This window comes from Bufo bufo, chromosome 2 (assembly GCF_905171765.1).
Source record: "Bufo bufo chromosome 2, aBufBuf1.1, whole genome shotgun sequence".
Classification (NCBI taxonomy): Eukaryota; Metazoa; Chordata; class Amphibia; order Anura; family Bufonidae; genus Bufo; species Bufo bufo.
In genome coordinates this window covers 167447452-167468716 of record NC_053390.1, presented here as the reverse complement: position 1 = coordinate 167468716, position 21265 = coordinate 167447452, and the positions used below count along the sequence as shown (strand labels likewise).

The 21265-nt window shown below is 41.1% G+C and overlaps 1 protein-coding gene across 1 annotated transcript in view; it reads right to left on the bottom strand.

Moving 5' to 3' along the window:
• KCNN2 (potassium calcium-activated channel subfamily N member 2) overlaps window positions 1-21265 on the bottom strand; it is a 281298-nt gene that overhangs the window by 237563 nt on the left and 22470 nt on the right. Inside the window, exon 3 of the mRNA XM_040421640.1 lies at window positions 4382-4800. Within this exon, the coding sequence (XP_040277574.1) occupies window positions 4382-4800 (419 nt within the window). The remainder of the gene's footprint in view (window positions 1-4381; window positions 4801-21265) is intronic.

Below are 21265 nucleotides of genomic sequence, written 5' to 3'. Positions count from 1 at the left end.
AGAATATATTTCAGAACTAGGATCACACCAAGTACAAAAGAAAAATAAGAAAACAATGTGGTTCAATGGTTAGTTAAACCAGATACGCTATAAAGCAGTGGCCGGGAACCATTTTGATAGTGTGTGCCCAACTAAGCGATCATCTTTCATGGAAATCCTCACTGTGTGCATAATTCTGGTCATATGGATGAATTTGTTGGGAAATTCTTTCCCTGCTTTGCACTGAAGGAGTCAAGCCTGCTCTTCAGACAAAAATATGGCTTCTCTACAGAGCCACCCTACAACCGCCTAAGGGTGTATTCACACACTTGGGTCCATTTTGTGGACTGCAAATCACGGAACTGCAAAATATGGACACCAGCAAGCACCCCACATAGAGATACGGACCGACTGACTTCAAAGGGTCCAGCGATCCGCATGTTGCGGGAAAACAGAGGACACATTCTATTTGTTGCGGAATGGCTGCATGGACCCAGAAGCACACGAAAGTCTGGCCGTGCCACAAAGGATCGTCAAGTCCTATCTTTGACCAAAACATGTATATTGCGGATGGGTCCTCACCGCAATATGAGGTGCACAAGGCTGTTTTACGAATCCTTGGTTTGCTGTCTGCAAAATCCACATGGATGTGTGAATACATCCCAAATGCCTTAGGCCTCTTTCACACGGGCGTTGCGAGAAAATGTGCGGGTGCGTTACGGAAACACCCACGATTTTTCCGCACGAGTGCAAAACATTGTAATGCGTTTTGCACTCGCGTGAGAAAAATCGCACGTGTTTGGTACCCAAACCCGAACTTCTTCACAGAAGTTCGGGCTTGGGATCGGTGTTCTGTAGATAGTATTATTTTCCCTTATAACATGGTTATAAGGGAAAATGATAGCATTCTGAATACAGAATGCATAGTAAACTAGCGCTGGAGGGATTTAAAAAAAAATAATAATAATTTAACTCACCTTAGTCCACTTGTTCGCGGCCCGGCATCTCCTTCTGGCTTCATCTGATCTCTGTGCAGCAACAGGACCTTTGGTGACGTCATTCCGGTCATCACATGATCCATCACCATGGTAAAAGATCATGTGATGGATCATGTGATGACCGAAATGACATCACCAAAGGTCCTGTTGCTGCACAGAGATCAGATGAAGCCAGAAGGAGATGCCGGGCCGCGAACAAGTGGACTAAGGTGAGTTAATTTTTATTTTATTTTTTTTAACCCCTCCAGCGATGTTTTACTATGCATTCTGTATTCAGAATGCTATTATTTTCCCCTTATAACCATGTTATAAGGGAAAATAATAATGATCGGGTCTCCATCCCGATCGTCTCCTAGCAACCATGCGTGAAAATCGCACCGCATCCGCACTTGCTTGCGGATGCTTGCAATTTTCACGCAACCCTATTCATTTCTATGGGGCCTGCGTTACGTGAAAAACGCACAAAGAGGAGCATGCTGCGAATTTCATGCAACGCACAAGTGATGCGTGAAAATCACCGCTCATGTGAACAACCCCATAGAAATGAATGGGTCGGTATTCAGTGCGGGTGCAATGCGTTCACCTCCCGCATCGCATCCGCGCGGAATACTCGCTCGTGTGAAAGGGGCCTTATACTTACATTCCCCATAACGCAACCCCCTCTCTTAGGGCTCATGCACACGACAGTATGGCTTTTTCAGTGTTTTGCGGTCCGTTTTTTACAGATCCGTTGTTCCGTTTTTTGTTTCCGTTGTGTTTCCGTTTCCTTTCCGTTTTTCCGTTCCGTTTTTCCATATGCCATATACAGTATACAGTAATTACATAGAAAAAATTGGGCTGGGCATAACATTTTCAATAGATGGTTCAGCAAAAACGCAACGGATACGGAAGACATACGGATGCATTTCCGTATGTGTTCCGTTTTTTTTGCGGACCCATTGACTTGAATGGAGCCAAACACCGTGATTTGCGGACAAGAATAGGACATGTTCTATCTTTTCACGGTACGGAAATACTGAAACGGAATGCACACGGAGACACTTCAGTATTTTTTGCTGAACCATTAAAATGAATGGTTCAGTATATGTTCCGCATACTGAACTCAAAAAACGTTCAGTATACTGAACGCAAAATACTGTCGTGTGCATGAGCCCTTAGGTTATGTTCTAAATGAGCATCTAAGAGGCTTTAAAAACTATGTACACCTTCGGAGGCCATTTTTGTTTATGATTGATTTTTGGCTACAAATCATACTTCCAATTGGCCTTTATTAAAAATATTGAGCCGTTTTGTCCCAAAGGGTTAACTGTTCTTCTACCTGTGTACATTCACTTTGTGCCGGTTATCTAATAAACCTTTGGGGTCATTTATCAAACTGGTGTAAAGTAGAACTGGCTTAGTTGCCCATAGCAACCAATCAGATTCCTCCTTTCATTTTCCAAAGGAGTTGTCCAAAATGAAAGGTGGTATCTGATTTGTTGCTATATATATATAAGAACTGAGCTATAATGAGTGTTTATAATGTCAGAGAGAAGAGATAAGAAGCCCGTCAGCTCCCCAACTGACAGAAAAGAGAGAAAATCCAGAGGCTGCTAATAGAGCATCTCAGCTATGTACAGACAAAAGGGCTCCCTATTTTCAATAAAGACCAACAGAAAAAATTAATTTTAGCTCAAAATGAGTACAATACAAAAATAAAACAAAATTGCCCCCAAAGGTGTACATAGCCTTTAAGGGGTTGTCCCATCAGCACTGTTCTTTAAAGGGGTTCTCCAGGAATTAACAAAATGAAAATATTTCAATATTACTTTATTATAAATATATTCCCAAATACCTTTCATTAGTTATAATGCCTCATTTTGTCTGGGGAGCAATCATTAGGAGAAACAAAATGTCAGCCGTCCTATTAACACACACAAAACCTGTCCATATCACACAGAAGGACAAGTTACCTCAGAGCAGTGAGGTAAAGAGCTGCCCCATCCTCCTCTCTGCTCTGCTTGTCAGGGATAATGATCCAGAATACAGTTTAATATGATCTTTAGTTGAATCTCTGTAGTAGTGGAGGTCATGAGGAGACATGAAGTACAGAGAGGAGGGTGGGGTTAATGAGCAGCAGTTCTTGCATGCAAACTCCATTACCACAGTCTGTCCTGTCCGCCCTCTCTGTTTTTTATATCTCCTCATGAACTCCATACCTACAGAGATTCAGCTGAAGATCTTATCATCTGTATTCAGGATCATAATCCCTGACAAGCAGAGCAGAGAGGAGGATGAGGCAGCTCTTTAGCTCAGTGTCTGAAGTAACTTGTCCTCCTGTGTGATTAGGATAGGTTTTGTGTGCACTAATAGGACGGCGGCCATTTTATTTCTCCTAATGATTGCTCCCCAGAATAAAATTAGCCATTATATCTAATGAAAGGTATTTGGGAATATATTTATAATAAAGTAATATTTAAGTATTTTCATTTTCTTAATTCCCAGAGAACCCCTTTAACCTTCCACCACCACAGGTACCCACTTGTAAGTAAATGTCACCATGTACCTTCACTCTGAGAGAGAGAATTTATGCTGGAAGTTTTTGTAGAGACCAACACCACTCCTCCTATACACCTCCCTCACTTTGAATATGTTCAGAGTAAGGAAGAAAAACTGGCGACAAAGAAAGTGAAGGTGCAAAGTGTTTCACAATAAAAAAAAATGCAAGCAGACTCAGATTGGCAGTGGCTGAAGCAGGGAAAAGGGGCCAAGGTATCGTGATTGCGGACTGCATCTACTATGGCATATGCCAGCAAATTTCTGACCAGCAGCACACAATTTCAGGTTTCATAGGCTAATTTATATACTTTTTCACTCAAACCTTCACAAATACTTTCAGGCTTTCAGATCTATTGCCTGAAATTCTAAACAAAGTATTTAGACAGATATGGCACAAAAACTGTTGCCGCACATCTAGAATTACATAACTGAAGCAAACTTGCAAATAGTTTTCATTGAAAGTATCCTACCATCTTGACAGCTTTTATGCAGACCTATGTGTCTCCGTGGCGACAGACTACAAACAACCCCTGTGTAGTCTGATCATGGAGTCATTCTCCATTGTCTTTCTTCTCACTAATCTACACACAGTAAGAGGGAAAATATGGAAGAAAATAAAATGTGACTGCAGAATCATATTCAAAACATGACTTGTTCGTGGTCTGTAATTACGGAGGTACACAAATCTACAGAGGAGCTATATACGGCCAACGGTATGGTCTTTCACCTGGTATGCCAAGAGAACACAGACAATAATCTTACTTAACCATTGATTTTGATGTAGAAAAATGTTCCCACATTGATATTAGTGGGTGTTCGGATGTAAATAGAGACTATTAATACAAATATAAAAAAAGGGTCCTTACCTTTCACATGCTCGGACAGTCCATGCAGCAATTATCCATAAGGAGATGCTAAAAACCAACAGTACTGTTCCAGGACATATTGTCATTAAAGTCTTCATTACAAAACGTGTGTTGAAGTTTATTTTGTTTAGTGCTCCAATGCTTCGAGAAGAGGCATCGGTAAAAAGTTTGCTATGCAAAAGCATAACTCTGGCAATGAGATAAAGTCTTAAGAACATTGGTATAGATAAAATAATATCCACATCAGCTGTCGCTGTGGAAGGGGTATAGGAGAAGGCAAGTCGTGCTGTCCACGTGAAAGTGTAATTTCCTGGTATAGGATGAATTGCACACACTAGTATTTCCAGACAGAGAAAGAAGATCCGCTCATAGGTCATGGCTATTCTCCAGTCATCCGCTCCATTATCCACCATGAATAACTGTAAGTAGAAAATGTTTCACAGCTTCAGTTACTATTCTTTTCAGGTATCTCACTTACAGATTAGCCTAAGAGTAAAAGAATAAGGTAGACCATAACTATAAAGACTTACAATCATTTTTGGGTGGATTGTGGAAGCCCTATAATTATAGGCCCATCAGATAACAGGAATGGGAGCTAATATTTGTGTAGGATGAATAATAATAATAATAACAACAATAATAATAAGCGTAATAATGCATGTACTGTATCTGCTAATACAGTAGATTGCCAAGGCAAACATGGAGACTTTGACATTCCACATAACCAAGCATTTTTATTTTAGATTAAACCACTTAAAAGTACTCTACTTATACTCTTTATAGTAGTCCTAAAGGCAGGGTGTCACTTTGCCAATTTTAGGATCTGTATTAAAGTCGGAACTCTCCACGGTTCACGTGAACAGAACTTAGATCGCGATAAGTTGATAAAGTGATAGGAGATTAATTCCACAGAACCGCAGGTCTTGTCACCATAAGGGTTCATTCAGACATCCATAGATCAGGGTCCGCATTCGTTCTGCAATTTTGCGGAAGGGGTGCAGACCCATTCATTTCAATAGGGCCACAAAAGATGCAGACAGCAAACGGTGTGCTGTCCGTATCCGTATGTCCCGTCCATGGTCTCACAAAAAAGATAAAGCATGTCCTATTTTTGCCCGCAATCGTGGACAAGAAAAGGCATTTCTATCACAGGACCGACCATGTGCGGTCCGCAAAATGTGGAACGCACATGGCCGGTACCCTTGTTTTGTGGATCCGCAATTTGCGGATCGCAAACCATATGCAGACGTCTCAATGGACCCTAATAGGGATACTACAATGGGGCTGCATTACAAGGCATCCAAAGATACGTCTCAGGCTACTTTCACACTGCCGTTTCTGGGTCCGCCTGTGAGATCTGTTTCAAGGCTCTCACAAGCGGCCCCAAATGGATCAGTTTAGCCCCAATGCATTCTGAATGGATGTGGATCCGTTCAGAATGCATCAGTTTGGCTCCGTTCAGCCTCCATTCCGCCTGGCGGTGCGGAGCCAAACGGATCCGTCCTGACTTACAATGTAAGTCAATGGGGACGGATCCGTTTACATTGACACAAATATGGTGCAAGTGTAAACGGATCCGTCCCCCATTGACTTTCAATGTAAGTCAGGACGGATCCGTTTGACTTACACTAAGGCCGAGTTCACACGAACGAGTGTGACCCGTGCCTGTGCTGTGGCCCGCAAATAGCAAGCCGCAATGCACGATCGCCGGCCGAAGGTCAGCCACATCAGATCGCGGACCCATTCACTTTAATGGGTCCGTGATCCGCTTGTTCCGCTAAAAGATAGGACATGTTCTATCTTTTTGCGGAACGGAAGTACGGGACGTAACCCCACGGAAGCACTCCGTAGTGCTTCCGAGGGGTCCCGTCCCGTGCGGCTGTTCCGCGATTCCGGATTTGCGGACCCATTGAAGTGAATGGGTCCGCATCCGTGATTCGGAATGCACACGGAACTGTGGCCGTGTATTGCGGCCCGTGATTTGCGGGCCGCAATACGGCCACGGATCACACACGTTCGTGTGAACTTAGCCTTAGATTTTTTTTTTACTAAGTTATGCAGACGGATCCGTACTGAATGTATACCAGTGTTTGCATTTATAGGTGCGGATCCGTCTGTGCAGATACCAGACGGATCCGCACCTAACGCAGGTGTGAAAGTAGCCTCATACTGTTACACTTGTGAAGTATATGTGATTTACTATGCTTGTCACCCACAATCTGATAAAACCATGAATAAAATTAGAAGAGAATCTCTTCATCTTCTGTGACCCAATTTGCTCTGCATTTGTAATGCTTCCATTTACTAATTAAATTACTGCTTTAGGCCTCCTGCATATGACCGTATGGCTTTTTCAGTTTTTTGCGGTCCGTTTTTTCACGGATCCGTTGTTCCGTTTTTTGTTTCCATTGTGTTTCCGTTTCTGTTTCGTTTTTCCATTCCGTTTTTCCGTATGGCATATACAGTATACAGTAATTAAATAGATAAAATTGGGCTGGGCATAACATTTTCAATAGATGGTTCCGCAAAAAACGGAACGGAAACGGAAGACATACGGATGCATTTCCGTATGTGTTCCGTTTTTTTGCGGACCCATTGACTTGAATGGAGCCACGGAACGTGATTTGCGGGCAAACATAGGACATGTTCTATCTTTAAACGGAACGGAAAAACGGAAATACGGAAACGGAATGCATACGGAGTACATTCCGTTTTTTTTGCGGAACCATTGAAATGAATGGTTCCGTATGCGGAACGCAAAAAACGGCCAGTAAACGGGGAAAAAAACGGTCGTGTGCAGGAGGCCTTACCCTGCGATCAGTGGGGGACAAGCTGTGGACTTTGAGTGTGGCCATGTTTACCATTAGAACAAACCCTAAACCCCACCTCACCTGGAGAGTTACTTGAAGGGGTTCTCCAGGAATTATTTTAAATGACCAACCTGTCCTAGAATGTGAGCAAGACTAGTTGCCTCCACTTGGAGGGCTGCCAAGAGGGGTGAGGGAGCAAGTCCTCACTACACACTGCACTGCTGTACAATAGATGGTAATGATGTGATCCTGTCTATGATATGTTATCAGCCTGCCTCCACTTGTAGAGGGAGAGGGTACTAGGCCTCAATACACACAATGCTGTGGAATTTGTATATACTACATATTTGTATATACTACATATTGGTATTGAGAGGGGAAGGTGCATGACAGTAATTCACAGCTGCATACCCATGTGCATATACATGCATGTGCAATGTATGCTGGCGCTTTTTAATGGTGTTTTTGCATGGCATTTTTTAAAAATAAATAAATAAAAATATTAGCCATGCAAAAAATGGCATTAAAAACACCAGGTGCTAAAAACACTATAAGGACAAAACACTCAAAAACAGTACTATCAGGCCTTTTTTGGCCTCAAAAAACTCCAGGAACAGAATGGTGTGTGAAGGGGCCCTAAAGCTACCTTCTCACAGGTGCAGATTTTCAAACAGAGTTTCGGTGTGGATTTTCACGTGGATTTCTCTGCGTTTCCGCACCAAAATCCAAATTTTACTTGTGGATTTTATTGTAGATTTTGATGCGGATTTGCCCAGATCTTACCCTTTGCATTTTAAAGGGTGAAATCTTTATTAAAAATCCATAGAAACAATTGACATGGTGCCAATTTCAAAATCTGCACGAAAAATACACACAAAGTGTATATGAGATTTGTGAAATCTCATTCACTTTGCTGGTACTGCATTACGCTGCAGTTTTTCCGCATGAAAGTCCATGCATAATCCACAACGGATGCAAATAGCCTAATGGGATTATTTTTTACATCAAATGAAGGTATACATGACTATTGAAGGCAATACTCGTACAGAAATGTATAAAAAGTCCAATCGATTTCATATACATGTACACAGCTATAACTAAAGGGGTTTTCCAAGATTTTAATACTGATGACCTACTGCTCGCAGTAGCACCCGCGGTCTCTCTGCTTGTCTTAGGCCGAGTGACAACACGTATGGGGCTGTGAATGGTAAGCTGTGAGAAGGTCATGGCGCTCACGGGAGAACTGGAGCCTTCTCAAACAGCTGATCGGCAAGTGTCCTGGGTGTCGGCCCCCCACCGATCAGAGGATATATCATCAGTATTAAAATCTGAGAAAAACTCTTTAAAGTTTTAGAATCTAATTTTAGAATTTCTTCTTCATTTTGTTATGGCCATAAAACCCAGACACCAGTTCAAGTTTATTTGCCTTTTTCAGTCTATATATGTCTAGATTATTTAAAGGGACCTGTCAACACTCCTGACATGCCTGTTTTAAGCGACCCTCAAGAAAAAAAATTTGAGCTTCATATCCATCAATTCCCTGGCTCCTCGTCTGTCATCCAAGTTGGCCACACTGTGCATTTAGTAGCCCAAGCCACTTTCTGCTGCTCTTTGATTGGCCCACACTACTCACCTGAACAGTGATGGCCAATCCAAGAGCAGGGCTGGACAAGTAGGAAGCGGTTTGGGCTACTGATGCACAGTATACACCAGTCTGAGAAGCCGGTGCAGCCATCTTGGATGGCAGAAGAAGAGCCCAAAAATTGGTGGATCTGCAAATAAAAAGATAAAAGTGTTCTGTTTGTTCCCCAGTTAATGTGATTTTCTTTTTTTCTTGAATAAATTTTCTTAAGCATCTCACATAGGAATAAATATTCTTACACATGGTATTACACATGAAAGGTCATAAAATGGTCCAGAGAAATATTGTATGCACTCAGGACTAACCATGCCAATTAAAAGGCCAGAAGACCATTGAGCAGATTCAGAATAGCATGGCTGTCTTCAGCATTTTACAAGCTATTTCAGTGTACACTTTTATAATCTATTACTAGACTGGATTGTGAGTACTATTAGTAGACACTGCTCGGGGTTTCCCCTGAAATGGGACCCAGGATGCTCTCACCAGTTCTTATTGACAGCTGTGTTGCCTTGAGTCCCGTCTTAGGTTACATGACATTTCACTATTCATCATGTCACGTAGCAACATGTTGAGCAGGAATTGCTGGTCAGGAGGCGTTTATAGGATGAGGAGTCATTTAGTAAATCTTGAATGGTCAGGAGAGATATGATCCTGAATGCAAATGGCTGCCTTCATTTTGTGAGAGTTGAATGAACATTAATGAACATATATTTTAACCACTCATAAAAAGGCTGAAGATAGTTTTTTTCTAGGGACTGACTAATTTTCTTTTATCATATAAGCTATATCAATTTATTTGAATATCTTTTTACTTTACAGACAAAGTTTTAATTCACATAAAATTTCGGTAAATACTGAAAAATAATATTTTCCAATGTTCGTAATACAATTTTCAACAAAGAGCCATATTGTGTGTGAGCTAAAGCTTTAATTCGGGAATTATGGTGCCTATGATAGGGATTAAACATTGGCATACAAAGGGTCTATAGATCTGTAAGGGTTCATGCACACGAACGTATTTTCTTTCCGTGTCTGTTCCGTTTTTTTGTAGACCGTATGCGGAACCATTCATTTCAATAGGTCTGCAAAAAAAAAAAGAAGTTACTCCGTATGCATTCCGTTTCCATAGGTCTGTATGTCCGTTCCGCAAAAAAATAGAACATGTCCTATTATTCTCCGCATTACAGGCAAGAATAGCACTGTTCTATTAGTGGCCAGCTGTTCCGTTCCACAAAATACAGAATGCACACGAATGTCATTCGTATTTTTTGCAGATCCGTTTTTTGCGGACCGCAAAACGCATACGGTCGTGTGCACTAGCCCCAATACTGATCTCTACCATCACTGGGGCAGAACGGCTAATCCAGAATTTAGAATTCTAGCACAAGTGCCTCACATCACATTTATTAAAGGGAATGCCTAATAAGAAAATGGTCTAACCCCTAGAGGAACGGGCGATTTTTCCATTTTTCCATTTTCGTTTTTCACTCCCCGCCTTCCCAGAGTCAAAACTTTTTCTTTTTCCTTTCACATAGCCTTATTTTTTGGGGGCAAGTTGTACTTTCTAATGGCATTTACGGTTGCATACAATGTAGTGGGAACTGGGAAAAATATTCCAAATGGGGTGGGATTGGAAAAAAATATTCTGCCAGTTTTTTTTTTTAGTTTTTTTTTTTTTCAGCGTTCACTAAGTGGTAAAATTGACCTGTTAACTACTTTCTTCAGGTCAGTACAATCACAACAGTACCACACTTGTATAGTTTTTCATGTGTGTTAGTACTAAAAAAAAAAATTTAAACCTTGAAACATTTTTTTTTTTCATCACCATATTCTGACATCTATAACTTTTTTTGCAATTATGCACACAGAGCTGGGTGGGGGTTAATTTTTTCTGGGGTGATCTGTACTTTTCAGAGATACCATTCTGAAGTGTATGTGACTTTATATTAAATTTTTGGGGGAGTTGAAGTGACAAAAAAATGGTGAATTGGCTGTTTTTATTTTTTTCTGTTACACCATTCACTGTATGGGATTAATATTGTTATATTTTAATAGTACGGGCGTTTTCACACTCGGCAATGCCTATGATGTGTATTTTTTTAATGGTTAAGTATTTTGATTTTGGAGAAAGGGGGATGATTTGAACTTTTATATATATATATATATATATATATATATATATAAAATTATTTTTTTTAATATTTATAAAACATATTTTTTCTTTTCTTTTTTTTTTACACTTCATTTTCAATATAAAAATACAGTGCTGCCACCTAGTTGCCTGTATTGGTATATTTCACTAATATCTGTCAAAGCCTGCTTGAGGCTTCGGTCTATTAGAACAGCGTAAGAATTTCCCTGATCTCGGCCGGGGAACGCTGTTAGGGGAGCGCGCGGCTCAGCCTTCCGGACTGCTCAGATGCCGTGGTCACAATTGACAATGGCATTTGGGGGGGTGAAATGTATGTGATCAGACTTATGTCTGATTGCGTATATGTCCCGTCGGTCTCTGCTGTTTGAAACAGCAGAAACCTAGCAGCTATGGTGCCTGCTGAAAACTGCAAGCAAACACCATGTTTAAAGACGTGACTTCTGCCATACATATGCAGTGGAGGTGGTGGAGGGGTTACGTCACATCTACACTCGGCGCAGGCGCACTGAGGAAGGAGCGGCCGAGCGAGCGTCCTCCTCTCAGTGCGCCTGCGCCGACTGAAGACAGGTACGGCGCAGGCACCAGATTTTGAACGCAGACAGGGCCAGCCAGAGGACAAGCGCGTTCACTGGCCCTGTCAATTAAAATGAGGAGGGGGTGTCTTTATGAAAGGAGGATGCGACCTACTTGCTGGTAGAGAGCTCATTTACATATTATAAAAGTCCGTTTTTTGAAGAAACTGCTGAAGGAAAGTGAGTAAGAGCATTATATATTCATATATCGCAGTATAAGGAATTTAACTAGCCCAACAAAAAAATAATGACTTTAGTGGGGTGACAGAAGCCCTTTAAAACTGCATGTAATTAAAAATGTATTATAGCTACTGATTTATTCAGTGAACTCTATCTGTATAGCGCCACCTGCTGTTTGCTCTTTTTCTAATTTCTCGGTCCTGCTCACTGAGACGAGAGCACGTGCTCAGTTTCATCCTTCAACTGCCACCAGCTGCACCAGAAAGGATACCCCCCTGAACTGACAGCTTGAAAGAAATCTAGCAGAACAACTCTGGATCCATGCTCGGTACAGGGCTGGTTCTAGCTTTGTTAGAAAGAGATTGTCATGTACTAGATTATGTGTAATTTTCATTTTTACATTAATCATGGGATAACCCCTTTAATAAATACCTTATTAGGCCCAGCAGCTAGTGCAAACATTGCTGGATTTTGGGATTTAAAAAAATAGTTACATAGATAAAAAGTCTAAAATAATATAAATATGGGGTTCATTTATTATTAGATATACGCTAATTTTTGGCGAATCTCTGTTGCATATTTAGTTGTAAAGGAGATTGGCAGCCAAATCTTAAATTTTTCCCACTAACGCCAAGTCTAAAAAAGTGGGCGTGGGTGGGGAAAGAGACAGCCGGACAGTCTCATTTAAATTTTCCACGCCTGTTTTAGACGTAGAAAATGATCAAAATCTACACCAGCTAGGCAGCTGGCGCAGATTTAGGCCGCAAGTGGATGCACCTAAGTTATATAGAGGCCGGCGCCAGGCGTATTAAGACTGGAGTCTAAAATGCTGGTCTTAATAAATGACCCCATATATGTTTAACATAAAAATATGATCTAAACAATAGGTCATTTGGGGTAAGCCAACCAATAAGTGGCGTAATGTTAGACAAAAGTGTCCAACATTCCACCGAATTTATCATACAGCATAAGCCACTGTGATAAATTTGGCTCATCTTTAGACTTCCGGTCTAAGCTTACACTTTCTATATACTAGATAGGGTTAGTAAATCTGCCCTGCTGTACATGCTGCTATGCCTAACTTGCAAAATAGCTCTAGAAAAAGACCACAGTATAAGGCCTCATGCACACGACCGTTGTTGGGTTCCGTGTCCGTTGTTCAGTTTTCCGTGATTTTCTGCGGACCCATTGACTTTCAATGGGTCAGTTGAAAACTCGGAAAATGCACCGTTTGTCATCCGCGTCCGTGATCTGTGTTTCCAGTCCGTGAAAAAAATATGACCTGTCCTATTTTTTTCACGGACAACGGTTCGCGGACTCATTCAAGTCAATGGGTCCGGGAAAAAACACGGAGGCACACAAGATTGTCATCCGCGTCTGTGGTCCGTTTTTTTCCTATTTTTTTTTTAAGGCAAACTTGACTTAGTTTTTTTTTTTCACTTTTCATGTCTGGTGATCCTCCAAAAATCAAGGAAGACACACGGGATAAAAAACGGAAACGGATCACGGAACAACGGAACCACGTTTTGCGGACCGTGAAAAAATACTGTCGTGTGCATGAGGCCTTATATGTATTTCAGCTGGAGCCTTTTTTCCATAACATTGACCCCATAAACATGTTATTCCCAGTGCAGACAGGGAGCTAATATAAATGTTCTGAGCCTGAAGCAAGTTAAAGTATTCCATGCAATCCATATAATTCATGAAAAAACTTCTAAATTTGGAATGTAGGAGAAAAAAAAAACTTCTAGATTGTCCTTTTCTTGCAGATGGAAACGCCATAGTACCAGCAGAGTTTAAACATCAGAAAGAAAGATTAGGCAATTGCTAAATGTACTCATTGGATAAACAAGAAAGAAAAATAGTCATTTTGTTACAGTATATGAAACAATTATGCTGCATTAGCTTTTATGCAAGAAAAGACACAACATGTCACGCTTGTTGTGGGTAAAGTAGTGCTTTATTTGAAACCTCTTATCTGAAAGCTCCTCTTAACTGCCATTGAGATCTGAAGATTGTTGTCATGGACACATAGAGTCGTAGAAGAAATATCAAGGGGTTGCTTTTCTTTTTTTTTTTCATTTTTTTTTTTTGTATTAAACAGAACAAATCTTAAATTGACATTAGTTACATATCAACATCTAGTTGTGAGATAGGCAAAGAACCTACAGTGAGAGAGGCCAGAAAACAACTCATTGGCTTGTATGTGAGAGTGTAGTGGGCATGCAGAAGCATGGAACATACAGTGCACCAGTACTGAGCTGTGTAGCTCTGAATACAGCACTGGGGTTAGACAATAAAACATTAGAACCAGCAGCTTCTCTGTCTCTCCCTCTCTCTTCAGCTCCTTCCTCCCTTCTCTGTAGACTTCTATGGGCACCAGCTGTAACCCGATACAATACAGACTTTGGCCTCTTTCACACTACCGTATGGCTATTTCAGTGTGTTGCGGTCCGTTTTTCACGGATCCGTTGTTCCGTTTTTTTGTTTCCGTTGTGTTTCCGTTTCGTTTTTCCATTCCGTTTTTCCGTATGGCATATTACAGTATACAGTAATTACATAGAAAAAATTGGGCTGGGCATAAAATTTTCAATAGATGGTTCCGCAAAAACGGAACGGATACAGAAGACATACGGATGCAATTCCGTATGTGTTCCGTTTTTTTTGCGGACCCATTGACTTGAATGGAGCCACGGAACGTGATTTGCAGGCAATAATAGGACATGTTCTATCTTTCAACGGAACGGAAAAACGGAAATACGGAAACGGAATGCATACGGAGTATATTCTTTTTTTTTTTTTGCGGAACCATTGAAATGAATGGTTCCGTATACGGACCGTACATGGAATGCAAAAAAACGGCCCGCAAAATGGAAAAAAAAACTGTAGTGTGAAAGAGGCCTTTAGCAGTAAACTGAGGACCAGTGCAGGAGGTGGGGTGTGGGAAGAAGAAGAGACTTCTCTAATAAAATATATTACAATGTTTCTCTTTGCTTTGCTTTATACAACCGTGCCCATTTAAACACTATGGGGGTCATTTATCAAACTGGTGTAAAGTAGAATTGGCTTAGTTGCCCATAGCAACCAATCAGATACCCCTCCCATTTTCCAAAGGAGCTGTCCAAAATGAAAGGTGGAATCTGATTGGTTGCTATGGGCAACTAAGCCAGTTCTACGTTACACCAGTTTGACAATTGTCCCTCTATGTTATGTCCAGATGATAGATTGCAATCTCTGTCCTTAGCGGTCTACTGCTAAAGACAGTGACTGGCTGCAGTGCCGTATCCTGAAGGAAATGTCGGGAGTAATGGACCAGCACCACAAAGTGCAACGCTGGAGAAATGGGACAGTAAATGATGTTTTATTATTTTAAGCAATTGTAGGGATATTTCTATATTTTTAATTATCTAGGACAATCCTTTCAAGGAAGGAGATACGTGTACAACTAAAATAGGGTTTTTACTTCATGGCGTTTTAGCAAGATCAATGGTCACATAGTCTACACATATTTGACATCGCTATGCATAGTAGAATTAGATGAACTATTTTTTCAATATTATTGAGAGAGCTACCTTAAAAACAGCATGAAAAAATTTGGAAAAACTGTAATTTCCTATTTCAAAATCCCCCCCCCCCCAAATAAGATCTCTAAAATGTATTGATACTCACTTCGATTTTTATATAATATAAAAGCCCCAAGTGGCCTTTATAATGCAGCATTTCAAAAAGTTTTGCTCTGGTCCCCAGACATGAAAGGGTTAACACATAGGTGGAACTTTACCGTGTGGGATATTTGATTGAGAACAAAGAATGCTGTCTTGTGAGAATCTCAGATTATTTGTGGGGATGTATTGGGATAGCAAGGCAGAAATGTAAGGAGGAGACAGATTGTGGACGGCTTATATGTTGTTTTTATCATTTTGAACGGAGTTCACTGGGCATTGGGAAACCAGTGAAGGGATTGGGAGAGGGGGAGAGTTGAGGATAGATTGGAGGAGCGCAAGAGTTCTAAAAGGGAGGCCACAAAGGAGGATGTTGCAAAAGTCCGGAAGATGACAAGGGCATGCACTATGATTTTAGTTGACTTAGGGTTGAGGAAGGAGCAAATACAAGAAATGTGGTAAGGGCTTAGATATGTGCCTTGGACAGGGCAGAATCAAATGCTACTCCAAGGTAGCAGACTTGTAAGACTGGAGAAAGCATTGTCGTTAACTGTGGGTCTGGCAGGGGGGTTGAGTGACAAGGGGGAAAAATGAATTGTGTTTTCTCCATGTTGAGTTTAAAAAAGCGGGAGGAGAAGAATGAACATATAGCTGATAGAGACTCTGGGATTATGGATAGAAGAGAAGGGACTTCTGGGACAGAGAGGTATATTTGAGGGTCATCAGCATAGAGGTGGTACTGAAAGCCATGGGACTCTACGAGTTGATCCAGGCCGTATGTACAGTCAGGTCCATAAATATTGGGACATCGACACGATTCTAAAATTTTGGGCTCTATACACCACCACAATGGATTTGAAATGAAACAAACAAGATGTACTTTAACTGAAGATTGTCAGCTTTAATTTGAGGGTATTTACATCCAAATCAGGTAAACGGTGTAGGAATTACAACAGTTTGCATATGTGCCTCCCGCTTGTTAAGGGACCACAAGTAATGGGACAGAATAATAATCATAAATCAAACTTTCACTTTTTAATACTTGGTTGCAAATCCTTTGCAGTCAATTACAGCCTAAAGTCTGGAACGCATAGACATCACCAGACGCTGGGTTTCATCCCTGGTGATGCTCTGCCAGGCCTCTACTGCAACTGTCTTCAGTTCCTGCTTGTTCTTGGGGCATTTTCCCTTCAGTTTTGTCTTCAGCAAGTGAAATGCATGCTCAATCGGATTCAGGTCAGGTGATTGACTTGGTCATTGCATAACATTTCACTTCTTTCCCTTAAAAAACTCATTGGTTGCTTTTGCAGTATGCTTTGGGTCATTGTCCATCTGCACTGTGAAGCGCCGTCCAATGAGTTCTGAAGCATTTGGCTGAATATGAGCAGATAATATTGCCCGAAACACTTCAGAATTCATCCTGCTGCTTTTGTCAGCAGTCACATCATCAATAAATACAAGAGAACCAATTCCATTGGCAGCCATACATGCCCACGCCATGACACTACCACCACCATGCTTCACTGATGAGGTGATATGCTTAGGATCATGAGCAGTTCCTTTCCTTCTCCATACTCTTCTCTTCCCATCACTCAGGTACAAGTTGATCTTGGTCTCATCTGTCCATAGGATGTTGTTCCAGAACTGTGAAGGCTTTTTTAGATGTCGTTTGGCAAACTCTAATCTGGCTTTCCTGTTTTTGAGGCTCACCAATGGTTTACATCTTGTGGTGAACCCTCTGTATTCACTCTGGTGAAGTCTTCTCTTGATTGTTGACTTTGACACACATACACATACCTCCTGGAGAGTGTTCTTGATCTGGCCAACTGTTGTGAAGGGTGTTTTCTTCACCAGGGAAAGAATTCTTCGGTCATCCACCACAGTTGTTTTCCATTGTCTTCCGGGTCTTTTGGTGTTGCTGAGCTCACTGATGCGTTCCTTCTTTTTAAGAATGTTCCAAACTGTTGTTTTGGACAAGCCTAATGTTTTTGCTATCTCTCTGATGGGTTTGTTTTGTTTTTTCAGCCTAATGATGGCTTGCTTCACTGATAGTGACAGCTCTTTGGATCTCATCTTGAGAGTTGACAGCAACAGATTGCAAATGCAAATAGCACACTTGAAATGAACTCTGGACCTTTTATCTGCTCATTGTAATTGGGATAATGAGGGAATAACACACACCTGGCCATGGAACAGCTGAGAAGCCAATTGTCCCATTACTTTTGGTCCCTGAACAAGTGGGAGGCACAAATGCAAACTGTTGTAATTCCTACACCGTTCGCCTGATTTGGATGTAAATACCCTCAAATTAAAGCTGACAGTCTGCAGTTAAAGCACATCTTGTTTGTTTCATTTCAAATCCATTGTGGTGGTGTATAGAGCCCAAAAATTTAGAATTGTGTCGCTGTCCCAATATTTATGGACCTGACTGTATAAATGAAGAAAATGAACCCCTTAGTCACCATCCATGCAATTTTTTTTACGGAGGTCACTAAAGGGGCCCTAGGCTGGGCGGACGCTTTTTTACGGAGACCCAGTCTAAGTGCTGCACGGTTCCCCTGTGCAGCGGTGAGCGGGGACCCAGCTCTCACATAAGAGCCACAGCCCTGCTCTAACAGCAATGGTGCCCGCTGCATGTAAAGTGCTGACAGAGGGAGCGGACTCCCTCTGTCTCCCATCGGCACCCCGCAAATGCGATCGCGGGGTGCCGATGTGTGTGAAGGCTGCCTGGGGTCTGATGTAGGCCCCAGACCAGCCTTGAGTAATTTCCAGCAGGCTGGAATTTTTCGAGTTTCACCTGTACACTTTTTAATGAAAAAACATTGCAAAAAAAAATAATCCCCATATGTCTGGTATTGCCACATCCGTAACGACCCGGACTACATAAATATCATGTAAATTTTCCCCTACGGTGAACGCCATAAAAAAAGGCTGAATTTACTCCAAAATAATACCAATAAAAACTACAGGTCGTCTCCCAAAAATCAAGCCCTCACACAACTCCATAGTAAAAAAGTTATGGGTCTTGTGAAGTGTCAATGCAAAAACATTTTTTTCTTTAAAAAAAAAAGGGGTTTTATTGCAAAAAGTTGTAAAACGTAAAAAAAAAATATATATGTATTTGGTATCACTGTAATTGTACTGACCCAGAGAATAAAGATATTATGTTATTTATACCGAAAAATTAACGCCGTAAAATTTATAAAGTAAAAAGCAGTGTCAGTATTGCTGTTTTTCCCATCTCCCTTCCAGAAAGAGTTAATAAAAGTTAATCAGAAAGTTATATGCACCCCAAAATGGTGCCATTAAAATCTACAACTTTTCCCACAAAAAACAAGCCCTCATAAAGCTATATAGACGGAAAAATAAAAAAGTTATAGCTCTTGGAACGTGAAGATGAAAAAAGGAAGAAAAACGCTTGGTCAGTAAGGCCCAAAACAGACTGGTCACTAAGGGGTTAATGGTCCCAGGACATAACCTTGAGAGACACCAACAGAGAGAGGATGTGATGAGGAGATGGTGTGTAAATGGGAGCCACAAAATGTTTGGTTGGTGAGGTACAGAGAGATTCAGGAGAGGGTCAGGTCTCTGATGACGAGGGAAGAGAGAGTTTGCAACAGGAGAGGGTGGTCATCTGTGCAAAGGCAGATGACAGGTCAAGAAGGAGGAGTACAGAGAAATTATGTTTAGCTTTGGCAGCTAGCAGATTGTTGGCAACTTTGGTTAGGGTTAAGATAATTTTGGATAGGGTTCTACCTGATTTAAATATGCTCCAATTTCCCTGAAAATTGATATATAACACTATATGGTCTCCTAGGACTTACAATTTTTGTGGAAAGACTCTAGGACCAGACAGAGAGAGAAAGAGAGATAGAGAGAGAGAGAGAGAGACTAGTATGCTACTCTTGGTTGCTGGGAAATTTATATGCATTGTCTGGAGGATACACTCATTATGGAGAGCACTTAGTATGCACAGTTCATGTGTGAAGTATTGTAGGCCGGGCAACGTTCCTCTGGGTTTCTGTGAAAGATATTGAAATTAGCTTAGCTCTATAAATATATATATATATATATATATATATACAGTCCCTGACAAAAGTCTTGTTGCTTCTCTATTTTGTACAAACTCCTGCTATTAACCTGACTTTTAATTAATCAATTGGTATTAGAAATAGCTCATATGAAAAGCTAAAGCCCTCCCAAATGATGTTTAATGCACTGAAATAAATTAGTTTCACTGAAAAAAGATTTATCATTTAATCAAGACAGAAAGGTAAAATTTTGGCAAGACAAAAGTTTTGTCGCCTATACAGAAATTGAACAACTTTACTGCAAATCCAAAAATATGTCAGCAAATTAAGTAGTGGTGCTGTGAGATCCAAATTTAATATCTTGTATGACTTCCATGAGCTTGAAGGACAGCATCCATGCGGTTTAGCAAGGATTCATACAATTTACTGATGAAGTCATCAGGAATAGCAAAGAAAACAGTCTTGCATGCCTTCCAGAGTTCATCAATATTATTTGGTTTCGTCTTCCATGCTTCCTCTTTCATCCTACACCACATATGCTCAATGATGTTCATGTCTGGAGACTGGGCTGGCCAATCCTGAAGCATCTTGATCTTCTTTGCCTTAAGGAACTTTGATGTGGAGATGGAAGTATGCGATGGAGCACCATCCTGCTGCAGAATTTGGCCTTTTTTATGGTTGGGAATATAAGAGGTAGCTAAGATTTCTTGGTATTTTAGACTATTGATGTTGCCTTCCACCCTGCAGATCCCTCGCACACCCCCATACTGGATGTAACCCCAGACCATGATTTTGCCTCCACCAAACTTCACTGTTTTCTGGGTAAATCTCGGCTCCATGCGGGTTCCAGTAGGTCTCCTGGAATATTTGCGGCGACTGTGGTGTAATTCAACAGAAGATTCATCTGAAAAATCCACCTTCTGCCACTTTTCCAGCGTCCATCCTTTTAGCAGGCTGTGGGCCTTGGCAAATGCCACAAGGTTTTTCAATTGTCTTTTGTTTAGTGCTGGCTTATGGGCACTGATTTGACCATGGAGGCCATTTCGAGATAGAATCCGACAAACTGTTCTAGTTGACACAGGGACTTCAGGTGACCAGGTCTTGTGGAGCTCTGCTGCAGTGGAAAATGGGCTGGCCTTGGATTTTCGAGCCAACAAACGGTCCTCTCGAGCAGTTGTCTTGCGGAGTCGGCCTGACCTGGCCTTATCCAAAACGTCTCCAGTCTCTTCAGATCTTTTTTTTATCCTCTGAACTTGACGCTGAGACACATTGAAGGTGTCTGCCACATCAGCAGTGGATCTGGTCTTCAGCCTCTTGATAATCAACACTTTAGTCTCCGGGTGAATCTTAGGCATGTTTGCAGAGGTCTAGTTGCAGTTGATGTGAAGGTCTAGTGTACTGCAGTTCTTTTTATACACACCTGACCCTAATTGATCCATTATTAGTCACAGGTGAAGCTCATATGACAAGGCAACAACACTTATGTCTTGGCAAAAATGGACTCAATGGGCTTTACCAAGCTGTGAATATTAGAATACTTTTTGTCAGTTTTGTTTTGCACTGAAACATTATTACAAAAGCTGTTGGGATTAAAATGACCCATTTCTTGTAACAAAAACTTGATTAGAAATATATTTTAGCGGCACTTCAGAGCTTGGTTCTGTTACCTTATCTAAGTACTGAGCTTGGTATTGTTATGGTATCTAAGTACTGAGCTTGAAGGGGGTGCCTCAGTTCAAATTTTTGAGGCCCACCAAAGGGATACTGTTAAAATAAAAATGAAAAGAAATTTTTAAAAAAACTCACCATCCTGATCACTATTTCATCCAGCACCA